Source organism: Alligator mississippiensis, chromosome 5 (genome assembly GCF_030867095.1).
Source record: "Alligator mississippiensis isolate rAllMis1 chromosome 5, rAllMis1, whole genome shotgun sequence".
Lineage (NCBI taxonomy): Eukaryota > Metazoa > Chordata > Crocodylia > Alligatoridae > Alligator > Alligator mississippiensis.
The window spans coordinates 211629733-211647676 of record NC_081828.1 but is presented as its reverse complement, the minus strand read 5'-3'; the positions used below and the strand labels follow the sequence as shown (position 1 = coordinate 211647676).

The following is a 17944-nucleotide window of genomic DNA, read 5'->3' as shown; positions in this document are numbered from 1 at the left end:
CTGCTTGTAAACTTTCTTTTTGTGAGTTAGCTCATTGTAAGCTTCCTTTTTGTGTTTCAGCTCAGATTGATAAAGTCAAATTCTTTGGGAATTACTTATTTTTCAGAGATGCAGAGGTTATAAAACTAGGAGGGGCCATACAGATGATCTGTTCTGATCTGCATACCACTGGACAGAGATTTTAAACAACATTCCTGAAGCAAACTCAGTAGCTTCTGGTTGAGATAAAACCTTATCTTTAAGGATGACCCCATTTCTGACCTAATGGCTTCAAGTGATGGAGAATCTACCAGGTCTATGGATAAATTGTTCCCAGTGGTTCACACACTACCATGAGCAGAGATAGGTAGGTAGCTGTATTAGTCTGAAGGCAGGCAGAAGGCATTTGCACATTAGAGGCTATTGCTACTTGTAAAAATGAATGAACATGGAGCTGATATCAGCTCCAGGAAGACACGCCAGCCTGTGGGCAAACACTTTAACCTCCCTAGACATTCCAGCACTGCCCTCAGGTTCGCTGTTCTTACACAACTAAACTTTAAAAATGAACTTGAACAGGAAGTGATGGAACAAGAAATCACCCACAGTCTGGATTGTGTTAAGTATGGTCCAAACCTGGATTCTTCTCCCACTCCCCAGACTAGCTTTTATAATCCCTCCGTGGGTTAGCTGCTTTGTTTTTCTTTCTTCTACCCACCTTGCCTCTCCCAGCATTGCTCGCTCCTTTTTTCTCCCCTTCTCTATTTTTTTTTTGTAGTCAAATCATTGCTTTCTGTTTAGAAACTCTGCTCTCTGCAGTCCTTTCATCGTATCTAATGAAGTAAGCTGCCACTTACAAAGGCATACGCATCTCTGATTTACTTAGTCTTGAAGTAGCACATCTATCCTGCCACCTGCCTCACTCTTTCTCATCCCTGTTATTGAACTTCCATTGTCATTTTGCATTTTTTTTACTAAGGTAAAGGAAATATTAGTTTCAAAAGTGTATGTTAAAAGGAACATGATTATTTAGGATGCTAGCCAGTCTCTGTTTCAAGTATTACAGGATACTCTGTTTAAGAGCACAGGCTCAGGACTGATAAAAGGCTGTGCACTTATCCAAACCTAATGTGAGTAGTGCTATTAGAAGCATGGAAAATGAGGGAGAGCTAGTCAGTTTTATGGCTAACAAAGGCCTAGAAAATGGGTGGAGATAGCTGTAAAACTGACTAGCTCCTATCATTTTCAAGGCTTCTAACAGCAGTGCTTTGACATCTGTTTCCCCTTCATCAACGCCAATTATTACCCAGTGAATTAGGTGGCAAAGTCAATGTTGGGGCTGGAAGAAACCATGCATTTAAATGTATGCACACTTACGCAATATGTGGATAAGTTATATTTGTTATAAAGAAAAGGACAGTCACATGGGACTTGCCAATATACAGGTACTTAAATGAATTATGCATTTACTGGGCATGCATATAATTGGAGTACACTGTACCACTGTTGTTATAAATTGTCTTATTCCATCAGCTGGATGACTCGAATAAATTGGCTCCCCGTTGTGTTAGGCACCTTACAAGCTCACTGCATTCTGTGTTAGTTTCAGATTTTTAAGTTGCTTCCCATTTTAATTAAATCCAAAAGCCCATGGGACATACCTGGCAAACATCATAGTGCTCAAAGAGAGACAGCAAGCCGATATCACTGCGTCCACTGATGCCTTTTAATATGGTGATGTTGCCATTTCCAGAGTCCAGCTCTATCACATTGTTGAACACATTGGACACAGCTTTGCCAGTCACAAGCAAGTTCACAAGTTCCTGTTTATCATGTACAAAGAAAAACATCAGCTATACATCTTTCTTACGTGCCAAGAATCCATGCCATATGATTATGGTGGATTTGTATAGCTAAGGCTCCAGCATTTAACTGGTTAACTAGGGGGTGGGAAGCAGAGTTATACTATATAAGGTATCCTAACATATTTTAACAACATATTATATTCACTCTATTCACATGAAGCTGTGAATAGAGATTAGTCATGTACCATCTGAGCCATTCATGAAAGCCAGGGTGTCAAACAGATGGCAAGTAGGATGAAGCTGACCTGTGGAGTCCCCCTGTGTGACCTGTCGGGGTACTAGCAGACCACTGGAAGTTGAGGGAGGAGACCTGCCATGGGATTTGGGGCCCTTTGACTGTCCTGGCCACAACCATTAGCGGTAATCTTGGCTTGCTGCTCCCATCCCTAGACCCCTTCCCCTGGACCAAGTGCTGCTTCTGGACCTCTCCCTCTACTAGTAGACATCACCTCCTTGCCACCTCCAGACCCACCAATGCCATTACTGCTGGACCCTTTCTGCCTCTAAATCCACTGCTGTTATGGTGGCCACAATTACCACCCCCATACCCTGGGCTGGATCCAGCCTGCAAGAAGCCCCACAGTCTAAATCCAGCTTGGGACTCCAGGTGAGTTTGACACCTCTGCTTAAAGGCATACACATATGACTTGTCAGACTCCTGATTTGTGTTTGTGTGTACTGTGAGCCGGTCCTTGAAATAGTGCATTGGCATTTTTGTAAAGCCAAGGAACCGAATCGGACATTGCACATCTCAATTTGTATATCCCCCCCAAACACATGGTAGTGCCAGTGACAGGAATAATGGCACATAGCAATCTGTGGAGGCAGACTGCGCCACAGAAAAGAACTGGCTTAGCATTAATAAACAACATATGTCTGAAAACAGAGGGGGAAAAATAGGAAGAGAACTTTTCAGGAATAAGACTCCCTTAGCTCTAAGGCATAAATAACTATGTTATTGCCCTTTTCAACTTGATTTATGAATAATTGTATTTGTTTGTAAGCCAACTGTTATTCTGAAGGAACGCAAGAGGTTTACTGACTTTTAATGATGTATATGCTAGGCAAATGCATCTCTTAATCCTCTAGGAAAGTTTAGTCACCTCTCGGATGATGCAACGTGCATGTTTGCCAATAGACAGCAACATGTAAAGAACAGATTCAGGGCAGGAAAGAAGAATTCCCTTTTCCAACTGAAACTAGAAAAAAATTTGGGTACCATAGATGGAATTACTTGAGTCTAAATTTGGCCATAATGATGAGGGTTTAACAGTTCAAGGCAGGATATTTAAGGGCTAAAAATCTTTCCAAAATCAGATGCTTCTTGGTCTAAGACAACGAATTCAGCAATGCTTGTTTCAGAGTAGACTAAGAGGGAAGACCACTATTTTTTTTATCAACAAACATCACTTCTTGCATCATTATACTTACAGAGCAAGTTAACTTTTATTTTCATTTTTTCCACTAAGAATCCATTAAGGAGAATCCCAGTCTGTTAGAAAGGACTGGGAGATATCTTGGCCTCAAAAATTAATTACATCAATTGAAGACATTTTATTGAATTTATCAGGCTTTGGATCATGCTCCTAAGCTTGCCAAAATAAAGAATTAGAACAACCAAGCAAGCTTAGGAAAGTTGCAATAATAAATTAGGCACTTTATTTCAGACGGGAAAGAAGAGATAAAAAAGCAAATCTTTTGAAGCAAAGAGGAGAAAACAAAAGTCTTATAAAAGAAAAGTGAAGGAAGACACTTGAGATGGGGAACCAAGAGGACCATGAAACATTAAATGTTGTGTTTAAGCCATGCCTGCACTAACTTTGACTGGCAGTGGTGCCCTCTATCATGTTCCATTGTTCTGGATAGGCTGTGTGGTTGTATCTGTGTATCACTTGGGTGATCCAATTAGCATGGGGCTACCTGGCAGTGTCATACACGACCACATAGATGTAGCTATGTTGCTCCTGATTTTAGAGGCAGTGTGCCCAGAGCAGGATGGCAAACATAAAAAGTGTCATATTGGTTTGGAACAAAGGTCTAACCCATTATCCTATCTCCAACAGCAGCAAGTAGTAGATGTGTTAGAGCCCTATCAGATGTTGCATTTATGGCGCAATTAATGATTTACATTTATGGCATGCTAATCACACCATAAATTGAAACATGCCATATGTTTAGCCAATTTATGACAATAAAAGGGCAAACCAGCCACAAAGCTATTCAACATTTAATGTGGAATGTCTGTGTGGCTGGTCTGTGTCGAACTTTAAACTGGACATGTGGCACGTCCTGGCACACGTTCTGGACCCAGAATTCCCTATGCCTCATTTCAAAGATCAGTAGGATGGGGCACAATGCAGCCTGGGAACCAACACAGAGCCGCCCCATACCAATCCCTGGGATCAAGTGATCATTGGCATCAGGCAGGAGGCAGCACCAGCTCTCAGACAGCCCCCCAGCCCTTGCCCAGGACTTGGAGCTCTCCTCCACCCATTTAGGACCTAACCAGTCACTAGAGGAAGCCCGGGTCCCAGGGCCAATGCACATCTGGTATGGCAAGATGCATAGTTTTGGGGACTAGGAATTAAATGTCTCAGATCCTAATCATGCAATCATATTAACGTCTTGCAGAGGTTTCAGAAGGACAGCATATAAACAGGGCATGTGTATTGTGATCCATCCATTGCCATTCCCTCCCTGGCATCAATCATCGGTGTGTTTGTGGGGGGGCCAGTCACGGGGCATTTACTAAGTTCATTTTGTAGCATTTCTTAGGCATGCTGTTTCTAATATCCAGTCAACTCCCTTACTTACCTGTGTGCAGTATCCGTGGATACCTATCAATCGGTTTGTGGCCACATCAAAGTCACTGCGCACCCTAGAAAAGATATGAGACGATTCAATCACAACTCTTCCTTTCACAACACTTGGCATTTCTAATGCCTGGAAAGCCTATTCCCCAAGCACAAATATGGCTATACTTTTTTAATTTGTTTAGAATACACTTCTCTGAGGAAAATGAGAAACATATGTGCTTTTAGTTACATAAAATCTGCTGAAAATGAGTGTTAAAATTTGTTTTACAAGAAATTAGTCAAGTGCTAGGCTACTAAACTAAAGGGAGAGGAAAACAGCTGTCAGTGGTTATTGGAACTGAAGCCACAAAACTATAGCAGTGCTTTCTTCCAAACAGATTTATCAAAAAATGTCTTAGGATAAGATAAACTTCATTTTTGTACGTTACTTCCATGGATGACATTTTCGGGATGCATGTCATCTTATGTTTGATTTCTATTATATAAAATATGGATAATAGTAGCAAAGGTTTATATACCATTTTCTCCCGTTTTGAGTTCAAGAATGTTTAGGCAGTGCTGTATATATACTGTACATAGTAGTCTCCACCATAGGAAAAAATAAAGGAAGATCAATGTTTAGATCAAATGCTCTACCTTTACAAACACTGGGATTGCTACACTGTTCCACACCAAAAGTCCATTTACCCTGCTATTTTTTCTCAGAAAGTGATCAGTGATGATTTAAAAAAAAAATCTCATAACAATTGAAGAATATCCTCTCTGTAGAGGAAGATTTTTCCTCCATGCATTGCATCACTTAGTAGTTGGTTTATGTCCAGAAACATGAGAGTTTATAACCCATATCATATTTTTATCTTATCTTGTGTAATTATAGCTACTCTTATAGTACTTATAAATGTCTAACGTCTTTTTGAAACCAACCATTTTGGACTTTATGATATCTTGCGGTAATAAATGCTACTGATTAATTACATAGTACATAAAAAAAACGGAATTCCCTCCTTTAGCTAAACTATGCTGATCTCAATTTCAATGGGTCTCTCCTGATTCTTGCATTGTGCAAGAGGGTAAGGAAAATGTCCAACTGAACATTTCTCTATTTTTTAATTATTTGATATACCTTTCTCATATTCCCTCTTATTTCTGTCCTCTCAAAAAAAATGCACATGGTTTTTTAGTCATTTTTTTAACTCTGTAAGTATTTCTGTACATCTAATTTTTTTTGTTCCCTATCTTTGGACAACTTAATTAAAAATGTATTGCAATATGAAAGGGGAAAGGATACAGTGGTCAAACTGGCATGGACGCAATAGGATCTGGCTTAAATTTCAACCCAACCTTAAATGTAATTCCATTTTCTGTTTTAAAAATGGGTTCTGATACTGAAAAATGCAGTTATTTCTTGGTTTCTGCCATTCTTTTTGCATTCTTTGGTGTTATCCCAAGCATCCCAGAGGTTATTTTCTTATAGGATTTCTTCTAATGCTGAAACAAGGATTTATTGTAAATCTCATAACATTTCTAACCTCCTTTCAATCCTTTCAGGACTGAAAAAACTATGTAAACTTGTTGAGTTTCACCATGGCACCGTTACAGAATGCAAGTGAGAAGAACAATGTAGGAGTTTTAGTGATGGCTAACAGCTATATCAGCTATTTCTACTGACTCTAACACTGAATTGAAAGAAATCTGTGAAAACTCTGCGCGCGGTATGGAGAAATTTCTTTTGAAAGGATCACAACCTTACATGCCAAGGATGGAACAATAATAATCTTGGATTTTGGCCACTTCTCAGATTTAGAAACAGTTTCAACATGAAAATGTCATAGCCTTATTTGAAAAGAGAGGACTATTCAATATGCGTCAGTTGGGGACGATGGGACATACACATAGGACAATAGGAGGAAGTTCTAATTTCATCTGTAGGTGCAAACAATATGGGATTGTTGAGGTCTATCTCAGATTTTCGAGAAAAAGCACATCTGCATTTCAAATCATTTCAACTAATGAGGAAGCAACCATCAGGCATACAGCTGACAAGATTTACAACTGTTATAAATCATATTATACTGCAATTCTTCCTTCCAAGAAGTTAACATTAACAGCATGCAAACGGTCACATCTGTTTACAGTATTTACGATGAAACAAAAGGTGAGGTAGATGAAGAGCCCAGGAACCTTCGGGCACTCTATAGACACCAAAAAATAATATTGCATTATATTTCTGTCAGAACACAATGCAGTACATTGATAAAGTGCAAATTAGGGACGTGTTTCTTCAATCTGATGTCAAAAGTGCTTATGCTCATCATCTTCATCATTGGGTGTTCCCATCGTTATTAAGACCAGAAGTGGTCAACCTTTTAGCCTCATGGGCTGGATGAGTGGCATGGAACCAGTTCGCAGGCCAGATTCAGCATAGGTTTGGTCCATGGTTCAGATCCTGACCAAGGGTGGTCCTTGGATCTGGCTCTGTGCCAGCCTAACTTGGCACACCAAGACTGATCGTATGTTGGCCTTACCCCTTATACCAGATCTAACAATGCACTCACATGATTTAGCATGAAGGGTCATACTGTCCGGCACCAGGGGCTCCCCCTGGGTCCTAAAATTTGGTAGCAGGGGAAAGGCAATTAACACTGCCACCACTTTCCTGCTACCAAATTTCTGGCCACCTGGGAGCCCTGCAGGCCAGATCTATCCTGCCAGCTTCTAGGGGTTGAGCATCACTGGGCTACACCACCACTTGTCTGTAATCCCTGTAGAGGGAGATGAACCTGCCTGGAGCAGGGAGCTGGACCAAATGACATCCTGAGGTTCCCTCCAGTTGTACTTTTCTAAATATTGATCACTATTGTCACTTGTTGAGCATTTTTACTCTAAATTTTAAAGCATTTAACAGTGGAGAGTATCATTAACTGTGAGTTACGGGTAACAAAACTAAGAGATTAAGGATGTGTCCAATGCTCTCAATGGTTCAAATGGACATAGGGATCCCAGGTTTTCCTGCATGATCCCCTACAGCAGAAACTGAAGTCAATGGAAAGAGGCAACACACATGTGGCACAGCAAAAAGGGGATGAGACTGCAGTCCCCCCACCCCTGATTCCACCCTTGAATATTATTATTACTTTTCAATGTCATGCAAATATGAAAGAATTACTGAAATATTTTGGAGGCTGAAAATATAAAATCAAGTGATATATGGTGCTTGAACCATGAGAGATTTTTGCAACAGTCTGGAAGTGGTCCACTTAGAGACTGTGGTCTTCATTCAGAAAACTGCTTGGGCAAATGCTTAAGTTGAAGCACAGGCTACAGCATGCTCAGTTGCTGACCCACATAGCCATCACCACTTAGTTGCTGAGCAAAAATGCTAAATCTAGGTTTTAGACCATTCCAGAAGATCTCACAAGAGAAGGATCTTTATTGGCCCTATTTTCTATTCCCTACTTGTGCAGTATTTAAGATAATATAGGCTATGTCTCTCCTACAACTGAGATAGGATCACACCACTTGTAGACATACTGGGCATGTCTACACATGCAATTAATGCAACTGAATATACTCTGGCTCAATCTGAGCTAATCCTGACATTGCCATCTACATGTGCATTTAAGCGCAGTAATTTACTGCACTGCCCAATACTACTTGTATCTGATGGGACTACCTGGCAGAGCAGTAAATTAGTCTACTGCACACTAATTGCTGTGCACATGTAGACGGTGATGCTTTACTGCAGAGCAGATTACTCTACTACGCAGTAAAGTGCCTTGTGTAGATGTGCCTGCTGTAATTAGATTTGATATAGCTGGCTTAGTACCCATAGCAGTAAAGTTGTGGCTTCAGAAGAAGTACATCGCGTGAAAGTGATGTAATACAGTTATCCAGTGCCCTAAATCCATCGGAGTCATAAAAACATCAATGGGTCAGTTCTTCAGCTGATATGAATCATCACAGTTCCACCGGCTTCACCAAAACTGTGCCAATTTGTATTGGTTGAGGATTTGCTTCAATCTTCTATCCATTCCTATTAAACCTATTTTACCCCCATCCTATTAAGCTACCAGCAAACTGCAACCATGCCTGGATCAAAGCACAAACAGATCACCCCACAATTTAGGACAAATGAAGAAAAAGGTTATATTTAACTGAAACTGGAATGGGAATATGGATCTTAGTTTAAAAAACAAAACAAAATACCTTCTTGTGATCTGTATAGATCTGTATAGAGAAACAAAAATACTTGGTTACTGGATGCTGCAGTCTGACATATCAGATGTCTTTTTCTTACTAAACAACAGCATTTTTGATAAGCAGCTCCAATTGAATTGAAGACCTTATACGGGTTGATCTGTTGTTTGCAGGGAAAAAGCCTACATGCTAGCTCTTTAATAGTCAGTGGCTGAGCATTACACATTACATTTAAAAGTCTGATACTAGGAAAAATGGTGATATATCCAACACAAGCATAAAAACAGCTACCGCTCATTATTTACCACAATCTTCTGCATGCTTGTTAATTGGGGAAAAATCTGATGTGTGTAAGTGAGTACTTCTTCTTGACAGTCCTAGACTCTGTGGCAAAGCCACAATAGTAAATTGGTGACGTTGCACCCATGCTCATGGCAACAGACTGCTACATTAACAAACACAAAATTATGAGTCCCCTCCAGAAATAGAACTTGGGCTGGGAGGGAGCAAGACTCTTCAAATGTAAAGGTCTCAAATAATTACACTGGGGATACAGAAAATGACCGGATGGGGAAAAGGTTGATTGTATAAATGTTTTGGTTTTTCATATTTGCACAGTGTGAACATGCTTTGGTAAAGGCAACAATGATTTAAAAAGAGGTGACCCCCCCGTGTTTAATAAACCATTAAAGTTGCAATGCAGACCAATAAAGCTGAGAGCGTGGTTTTGTTCTGAATTCATCGCCTTTCCTTTTTAGGTTCGAACTCAGGAAGGCAGTTATATAGCTGTTTGACTCTAAGCATTTGAGTATTTCCATTTGTCTTCCTGGGGTTTTACCGTAGCGTGGAATGCATTCCTCTCCGTGCAGCTAGACTCCACAGAGCTGCTGACGCAAGTCCTGGCAACTCCAACCCACAGCTTTGGTTTTCCAGAGTAGATATTTTCCCCATATTTACTATGTTGAGCTCTTCTGGACCAGAGCCTGACACAGTAAGCAAAAGTACTCACCCCACACCTAAGCCCTGTGTGTGGGTTGTTCATTGTTTATTAGAAGCTGCTCCGAGCTTTTCTGGATAGGGTGGGATATACATCAAAATAATAAAGAAATAATATTTGCCCATGCTTGTCTTGAAGCATGTTTTTCAAGTTGAACAGATCACAATTTGAGAGGAAGAGATACCAGCTGAAACCAGGCTTCTCTGAAAGCATTTTCCATTTTGTTTTGCTTCACAATCATCCAGTGCTTAATTCTCAACATTTTCTGAGCCTTCCTCTTCCCCCAACACACATCTCTTTATTATTTTGGAAATGGAGTATTGCATCGTCTTGGAGGTGTGGGGTTGAATCCACTCAAGCCGGAGAAGACCTAGAACCTATTTTTACTGCTTCCTCGGTGACTACTTGAACCATCAGGCTATTACACAAAGAAGGGAAGCAACCACTCCTCCTGTTTTATACTTTTGAATGAGAGTGACAATGGGTGCTGTGATTCATGCTGAAGGACTCAGAACTCTTGGTAGAGGTGATATCTTTTATTAAACCAACTAGATTTTTGCAAAAAAAAAAAAAATTCTTTAAATTTTTAAAAATTTCTTTCTTTCTTTTTTATGCAAAACTCTAGTTGGTTTAATAAAAGATATCACCTCTAACACAAGTTCTGATTCTTTTTGTCTCTGGCTACAACCTGGATACCGTAATTCATGCTGGACTCACTAGTGCTGGTGTGAATTATATGGGCTCTAGGGACTTGGGTGGAGTTTAGGCAGACCCTGATGTGCCTGAGAAGTCAGGCAGGCCCAGATGTGCCAGAGCTCTGGATAGGAAGCAGAGGGCTGGGGCCAACCCTGTTCTCTGGAGCAGACAGCCCAGCCCAGGACTGCAAAGCATGCTGGGATGCTGGGGAACTCTGGTTTAACTTAAACCAGGGAGGGGTCTGGGACAGACACTGCATAAACCGGTTTGACCCAAATCAGTTAAGACTGATACTACACTCAACCAGGTTTATCTTAAACCAGTTTTAGCCATTTCGAAACTGGTTTATGTGCCCTGAACTTCTGTTCTGTTACAGGTTTAAATCCATTTCTAATCAGTAAGATGATTTGTGCGTGATGTCTGTTCCTAGCCATGAAGATATCTGAGTTGTAGGCACCTCAGACATTTCCAGTCCAAAATGGAGGCACTGTCTGATATTTCTTGCTGCAGGCAGGAGAACGGCTATTTGTGATCACTCTTTGGACCTCAGGCAACCAAGTGCCATAAAAGCCTCATTTAGATGCCTTTAGGACCAACTTGGCTTTGGCCCTATTCAGTCATTATCAAGACACAACAGTGGAAGGCAAAGTGAAAGCACTTGATTCTAAACTATTGGCTTTGCTAAATATTTTCTCCCAATCTTACATGAATCTAAGAAGGTGCATGCCAATTTCCATCTTTTCCTCTGTGCTTCACAGTGCTTTTTAAAGGAGAGCTATTTTTGTAGAAGCATGCAAGAGAAAGAGGATCTTAAAAATAGTTCCCAAACAGTCATTTGAATCTATATTTTCAAAAAATGAAATAAATGTCTCTTACATGTCTGCCTGTGGAGTGCCTTTGTGGTGCAGCATGACTGGAGCGGAGATGAAGCAGCATTATGGGGTGTGGTGGGTGGGGTAGGAAAAATTTCCCTGCACCAGAGTTGAGACAGCTGTTTTCTTCCATGGAAAGCCATGACATTTTCTGTAGATACTGCCTTGTCTTTTCAAAAAGCTTTTTTCCTTGCAGCAGCCACTGAAGCTGAATTCTCAACGTGTAGTCATGTCTCTTGGGTCTACAGGATATCGACCCAGGAATGCAGACTTGGAAGGGATATTGTGGTCACCCAGCCCAGTACCCTGGTTTTTTGCTCCCATAATTAGGAAGATGTTCCAGAACCTCATTCCTCTGATACTTAAAAACCTTCCTCTGATTTCCAGCCTAAATATATTCATGGTCACTTTTGTGCTCTTTTGTCTTGTGCCAACATTGTACTCTAACTTAAATAGTCTTTGTTTTTCTTGAAGTCTAAACAAGCTGGGTCCTTTTAGTCTCCTCTCTAGTCCCTTGACTGGTCTGGCAGCCCTTCCCTGAACCTGTTTTGGTTGGAAGTCATCTTTCATGAGCATGGGTGACCAGGATGGTACACTGGATCCCAGTTGCGGTCTCACCAGTGCTTTGTGCATGAGAACTGATACTTTTATAACTCTCCTGGAAATGCCTTGACTGATCCATCCTGTGGCTGGCCTTGCCTTTTTTTACCGCGTCATCACCCAAGTGGCTCAATCATCCTGTGACCGACTATGAAATCCAGCTTTCCCTTCTGTCACTTCCATCTGATGAGCTCTCCCTAACTGCAGTGATTAGCCCCTGCATGCATATCTTTGCACTCTGTGCTATTACATTTCATCCTACTTCTGTCACTCTAGTTTTCAAGGTCATCCCCTTCTTCCTGCACAATATTCACCTCCTCCACTGTACTGACAGTGCCTTCCAACTTTGCATCACCAGCACATTTCAGTAGCGTACTCCTATGATTTCGCCACTAATGTACATGTTACATAGAATTGGCCCTAACAATGACCTTACGGCAGTCCAGCTTAAAGGCTTGTCATTCAGCATAACCTGTCCCCCCATAAACCAAATCCTCGTCACTTTTTACAAATCCTGGTCCTAACCCTGTCTCAGCTAACAATTTCCCGCATCATAATATCAAATAATTAACTGAAGTACAAATATATTAGATCTATATAGACAAGGGAAAAATCAATGATCTTATGAGAGTAAGATATTAAGTTTGTCTGGAATGATGGTATCGTTTTGATAAATCCATGTAGCATTTTATCCTATTTTCTAGTGACTTTCGTGTACTTAGCTATTTCTTTCTAAATTTGTTTGTAAGCCTTGACTACTACTGAGGTCAGACTAAGTGGCCTGCAAGTGCTTACATCATTTTTCCTTCACTCGTTAAATATAAGCATTGTGTTTGCTGTTTTCCAGTCCTACATTATCGCCCATGTTTTGACAGATTTATTAAAAGTCCTTGCCAGCAGAGAGTGATTTCACATGTCGCTTTTTTCAGAATTTGGGATGGACTTTACTTTGCTCCAAATGCTTCAAGCTCTTTGAATTTTACTTCCATGCAGAGATTGCAATTCTCTTTCCATATGCCATCCTTACTTTACTAACATATTCTACAGTATTATCTTCATTGACCACCAAGACATTGTAGTTAACGAGTGCTGGCCTTACATCTAGGCTCCCGCTGAATATTAGCCCCGCTTGTTTTTTTGTTCTCTTTTGTTCATGCAGCTGAAGCACATTTATATTGCTTCTGTTTATTTTCTTTGCAAAGTCTAAGTCAGTTTGACTTGTGGAAGCAACTACTTTACCCTTACGGTCTCTGACCGAGAAGATGTAGTTTTCTCTGATGGTCCCTTTTCCCAGTCCTCCTAGGCTTGTTGCTCATGAGTTACTTGTTGCTAGCTAGGCTTGTTGCTCAAATGACCATTCCTGAAAGGTTATTCATCCACTTAGGTCTAGAGCCCTTTTCTCCCCTCGTCTGAGTTGCAAAATTGCAGATTTTTTTTATGTTTGACTTAAAGGAACTCCACATAGTCCCCAAGCTTTTTAATCAGTAGTGTAACTTAGAGTGGGGATGAGCCAATGTAGCAGGGACACCAGAGCTGTGCCTCACCTCCCTGGATTTCATACCCTGACAGCCAAAGCAGTCCTACAGCATTGCTCTTGCAGCGGCAGCTGGGTTCCTGGACACCACATTGCTACTGTAAGAGCAACCGCCAAGGCACGCAGACCATGATGAAGACTGAGCATCCCCAGCATAGGTAAGACTGCCTTCTCCTCTCTGAACCCTCTTCCCTCCTGTGCCCAGTGGCACCTCTGCACCCTCTAGCCCTCTCTCCTCCCTCTGCTGCAGGATTTGCCTAGGGCACAAACCCTGCTCATTATGCCTCTGTTTTTCAGCCCTGTTGAGTTCACTAACTAGTTACCTCCATTTCTCAAAATGCTCCCTTTACAAAAAAATGTGTTCCCAACCTGTGCTCATTAACTTTGCATTTAATTTAAACCAAGTAAACTCATGGTCACTCATGTCCAAGTTTTTTTTTTTTTTTTAATGACCAGCTCTTCTCTTATTACTTCCCCAAGCCAAGTCTAAAATAGCATTACACCTCATTCATTTCTATGACTTTGGTGAAGGAATCCAGCAGCTATCATATCTAGGAATAACAGGGATTTACCATTTTGGGGGAGGAGGTCTAGTTGCATGGTGTTTAAGGAATCCTGTTTTGATTCCAGAAATGTGTTAGCCTCGCTTCAGATTCATGGCAAAGACCAGTCCCCATTTCCCGCAGCTGTAAATGGGTCTCTTAGGTTTGGAAACCTAAGGTAGTCAGCTACGAAGCTAGCTATTTTGCTCCTTTGTGTGCCACCGGCCATATAAACTGAGGTACCTTAACCATGCTAGCTCAATGAGTCAGGTGGATCTGTGACCATGACTGGTGTTATTTGTTCTCCAAGTTAAAGTTTCTCATAATGACAAATGCTCACAGCATTTGACTCCCTGATAATATTGTGGGGATCTCTATCCAGGTCAAAACCTAGCCTGAGTCGACTCCAGACACTACCCCAGTAGAAACTTTTCTCCAGTTCTCCCCAAAACTGATTTTTGACCCAAACTGATTCTCTTTTACCCATGTTACAACTTCTTCTGTCTTTCAGTTTCTGGCAGCACTGATGTAGGAAATGACCACACCACATCTCTTCTTTTTTCACTTTCTTTCCTCAACGGTGCCTAGCCAGCATTTGTATTTCAGTCATCCTTGCTATTCCACTGTGTTTCTATTATCCCTCTGTTATACAGTTTCACCTCCCACTTCTGCAAATGTACTTATTTTGTTCCCCAGTTATTAGTGTACAAAAATCTCAGGTGTTTCTCTGTGCCCTCACCCAGATTCTTAGTTCTTTCACTAACTATATCATCTACCTGACTTCTGCTCTCATCAATATTAGCAATTTCTTCTTCCCTGTTGCCAAACTTCTACCCCATGCTATGTGTTAATCCTTTATTACTGCTCATGTGATTTTTAGCTTTCTCTGCTGTCCTCTTTCAGTGAAGAGTATGAAAGTCTTTCCTACCAAGTCCCCTGCAGTTTTAGTCTAAAGCTCTTTTCATCAGGAGGTTGGTACCCCAAGTTCTCAAGTGAATCTACTCCACTGCGGAGAGGCTTCTTTCCGTGATTGCTTCCCAAGGCCTGGACACCCTCACAAAGGCCAGGCAGCAGATATCTGTTGCTCTTCATGCTCGTCAAGCCTCTGTCTCCAATGCTCTAGGGATCAAAAGAACCCCCTGCAAATTACCTGAGTCTTCGCTTATCCAAGTTGATGCAGTCCTCCTTGATCTGTTCCAGCCAGAATTTGGAAGCGTCATTTGTCTCAACATGGCGGGCAATCCACTGATTTTTCCCTGCTCCCATCAGGATCCCTTTCAGTCTCTGGTCCATATCTCAGATCTGTGTCTTCTGGCAGACACGAGGCCAGCTTTTGTTCTCCAGATCCACTTTTCTGACAGGTTTGTCAGCTCTTCTTAACAAGGTCAAATTACAGAGATCTGTCTCTTTCTGTTGTTCAGTATGAATCTTTGGTCTTCTCCCATTGCTTCCTCATTCTGTCTCCAGATCATTTATTTTCCATTCTCTCTCATCTCCCTGGGCTTTGATCCTTGGCCAGAGTCCTTCTAATTTATTGACAGGACTACCTATGATAGAGTGGGACAGGAGTTGATGACCCCACAAAATCCCTTCCGCTCTGCATCCTATGTTCTTATGATGCTTCTTTTCTGTTTTGTGGACTGGTGTAACAGGGCGGTGCCCAGGCACCCCCCCAAAAAAATTAAATTATACCACCCTGTTCTAGGGCCAGTCCGCCCTGCACTTGCCCACCATGCCCTGTTGTTAACTGCTATATGTAGACTGCGGGAGGCTGCCCTGATCGTCCTAGGGTTGACCCTTAACTCATGTTCCCAGCTTCCTGGGCCAATCACATGGCTCCATGCCTTCCCTACAACATGCCCCATGCCTTGCAGATGACATCCCACTTGTCATATCCAGTTCATGCCCCAACTGGGACGCTTTGTGACTCATGCCCTTAACTGGGCCCTACTCTGTCATCATATCTGGTTCGTGACCCAACTGTGCCACCTTCTGATTTGTGCCCCTAACTGGGCCGTGTTCGCTCATCTTATCTGGTTTGTCCCTCCAGCTGGGCCGCCTTCTGACTCATGCTCCTAACTGGGCCACATTTCTTCGCTCAGGTCTTCTCAACCCCACTCTAACCTGGCTCAGTTCTGCTCAGGTCAACATACCCCCGTGGTCCATCCAATCATCCTCGCCCCAAGCTTTTCTGTTGGGGTGTGCTCCCCTAGCCTTTCCCCTCCACAGGGCAACCCGCAAGCCAGAGGAGGCTGAGGCTTTCCAGCACCCCATCCTGGCCTTTAACTGGAGTGGCTTAGGTGTGGCATTTCCTAGAGACTGCCCCACCACATGCAGTCACACCATACCAACCAGCTCCAACAGGGTGCAGTTTTTGGTCTTAGCCATGACCACATCTGGCCTACATAGTCTCCCTACCTTCTCCTGTGGGCCTCCCTTAGAGGTTCTGCCCCTCTCCTAGGCTGGTGACTATTGGCCCCTCTGGCCCTGACTCCATCTCATGGCTCTATCTCACGGCCCCTAATCCATGCTTGGACTCCTTATTCTCGAGCCCTCCTCCTCAGATGGCTCCATCAGCCATCATCATTCAAGCTGTACTGGCCTTGCCCCTACCTTTCAACAGTGGTCTGCCTCCGCCAAGAAATTCGACCTCCCAAAGACCCTGGCCCAGCCAATAGGCCAGCTGAGGTGCCAGGCCCTCTGCAGCACTGGCCACCCCTCATGGTGGGTTTACACCCTTTGGCCCCTCCTGGGCCCTGGCCAGCATAGGTCGGTCAAAGTCCTTGGGACCAGTAAGTTGGCCATCATCCCCTTCAATCATGGGTCCTCCCTCTTGGGTTCTTTCAAATAACTCCCCTGCTCTGGACAGGGTTCAAAGCCCCATCTCTCTGGACCTACCTGGCCACCCTCTAGCCAGATGGCCCTGAGCGCCCCCCACCCCCCCATCCTGGCTGGTCTGACCCCTCTCCTGGCCTCTGGTGTAAGCTGCTCCTTACTCGGGGCAGACCTGGCTTCTCCTTAGGCTCCTTGTATGAGCCACTCCTTCTTCTGGGCAGACCTGGCTTCTCTCAGGGACCCAATCACTCAGTCCCCCACTCATCCTGGACCCAGCTCTCTCCACAGCTAACCTGGGCCTCCTCCTAGGATCTTAGGTCCTCAGCCCTCTTCTCCTAGGGCTGACCTGGCTCTTCCTAGGCCTCAGTATCGAGGCTGGCCTGGTCTCTCCAAGGCTCATTCTCCTAGGCTGTGGACCCCACCTTGGGCCCCCAAGAACCTCCTCCTCCCCAATAGCTCCTACCCTAAACCTCTGGGTGGTTTGGATGGACACCAGGAGCTACGTTTTTCTGGCTGATGGACTTCAACACCCCAGATGTTTTGACCATCTTGCTCTTCTAGCCTGGGCTTATGTCCTGACCCAGCCCAGCTCTCCCCTAGTCAGGCATTCTCCTGGTGGTCATGTGGCACCCTTAATCAGCCTCACTTGTCAGCCCCTGAGTCTGCTGACTCCCTGATTAGGCCTGTCCGCACCTGCCAAAGGCTCTGCAGGCCTGCCTGATTCCTTAAGTGGCAGGCACCCTTGGTCCCTGCCACAACTGGATTCTCTTTTCCTTTGCTTTCCCTTTCTTATTCTAAAGCTCTTTTTATCAGAAGGGTGCTGCCCCAAGTTCTCAAGTGGGTCCCAAACACTGATAAGAAGCCTCTTTCTATGACTGCTTTCCAATGACTGAACACCCTCAAAAAGGCCATACACCAGCTATTTGTTCTCTGTGCTTCTACTTGTTTTCTAATGCAAGAAAACTCTTCGTTATCTCTATTTTTCCATCACTGATCAATCTCTTCTTTGTC

At 42.9% G+C, this 17944-nt stretch overlaps 1 protein-coding gene across 2 annotated transcripts in view; it reads right to left on the bottom strand.

The window, feature by feature from the left end:
- The window catches only part of MINDY4 (MINDY lysine 48 deubiquitinase 4), a 98029-nt gene that overhangs the window by 28096 nt on the left and 51989 nt on the right, over nt 1-17944 (bottom strand). For both annotated transcript variants that reach the window (XM_059729226.1, XM_014608967.3), the window contains 2 exons: nt 4659-4722; nt 1641-1802 (listed from right to left, as the gene is read on the bottom strand). In XM_059729226.1, coding sequence (XP_059585209.1) covers nt 1641-1802; nt 4659-4722 — 226 coding nt within the window. The remainder of the gene's footprint in view (nt 1-1640; nt 1803-4658; nt 4723-17944) is intronic.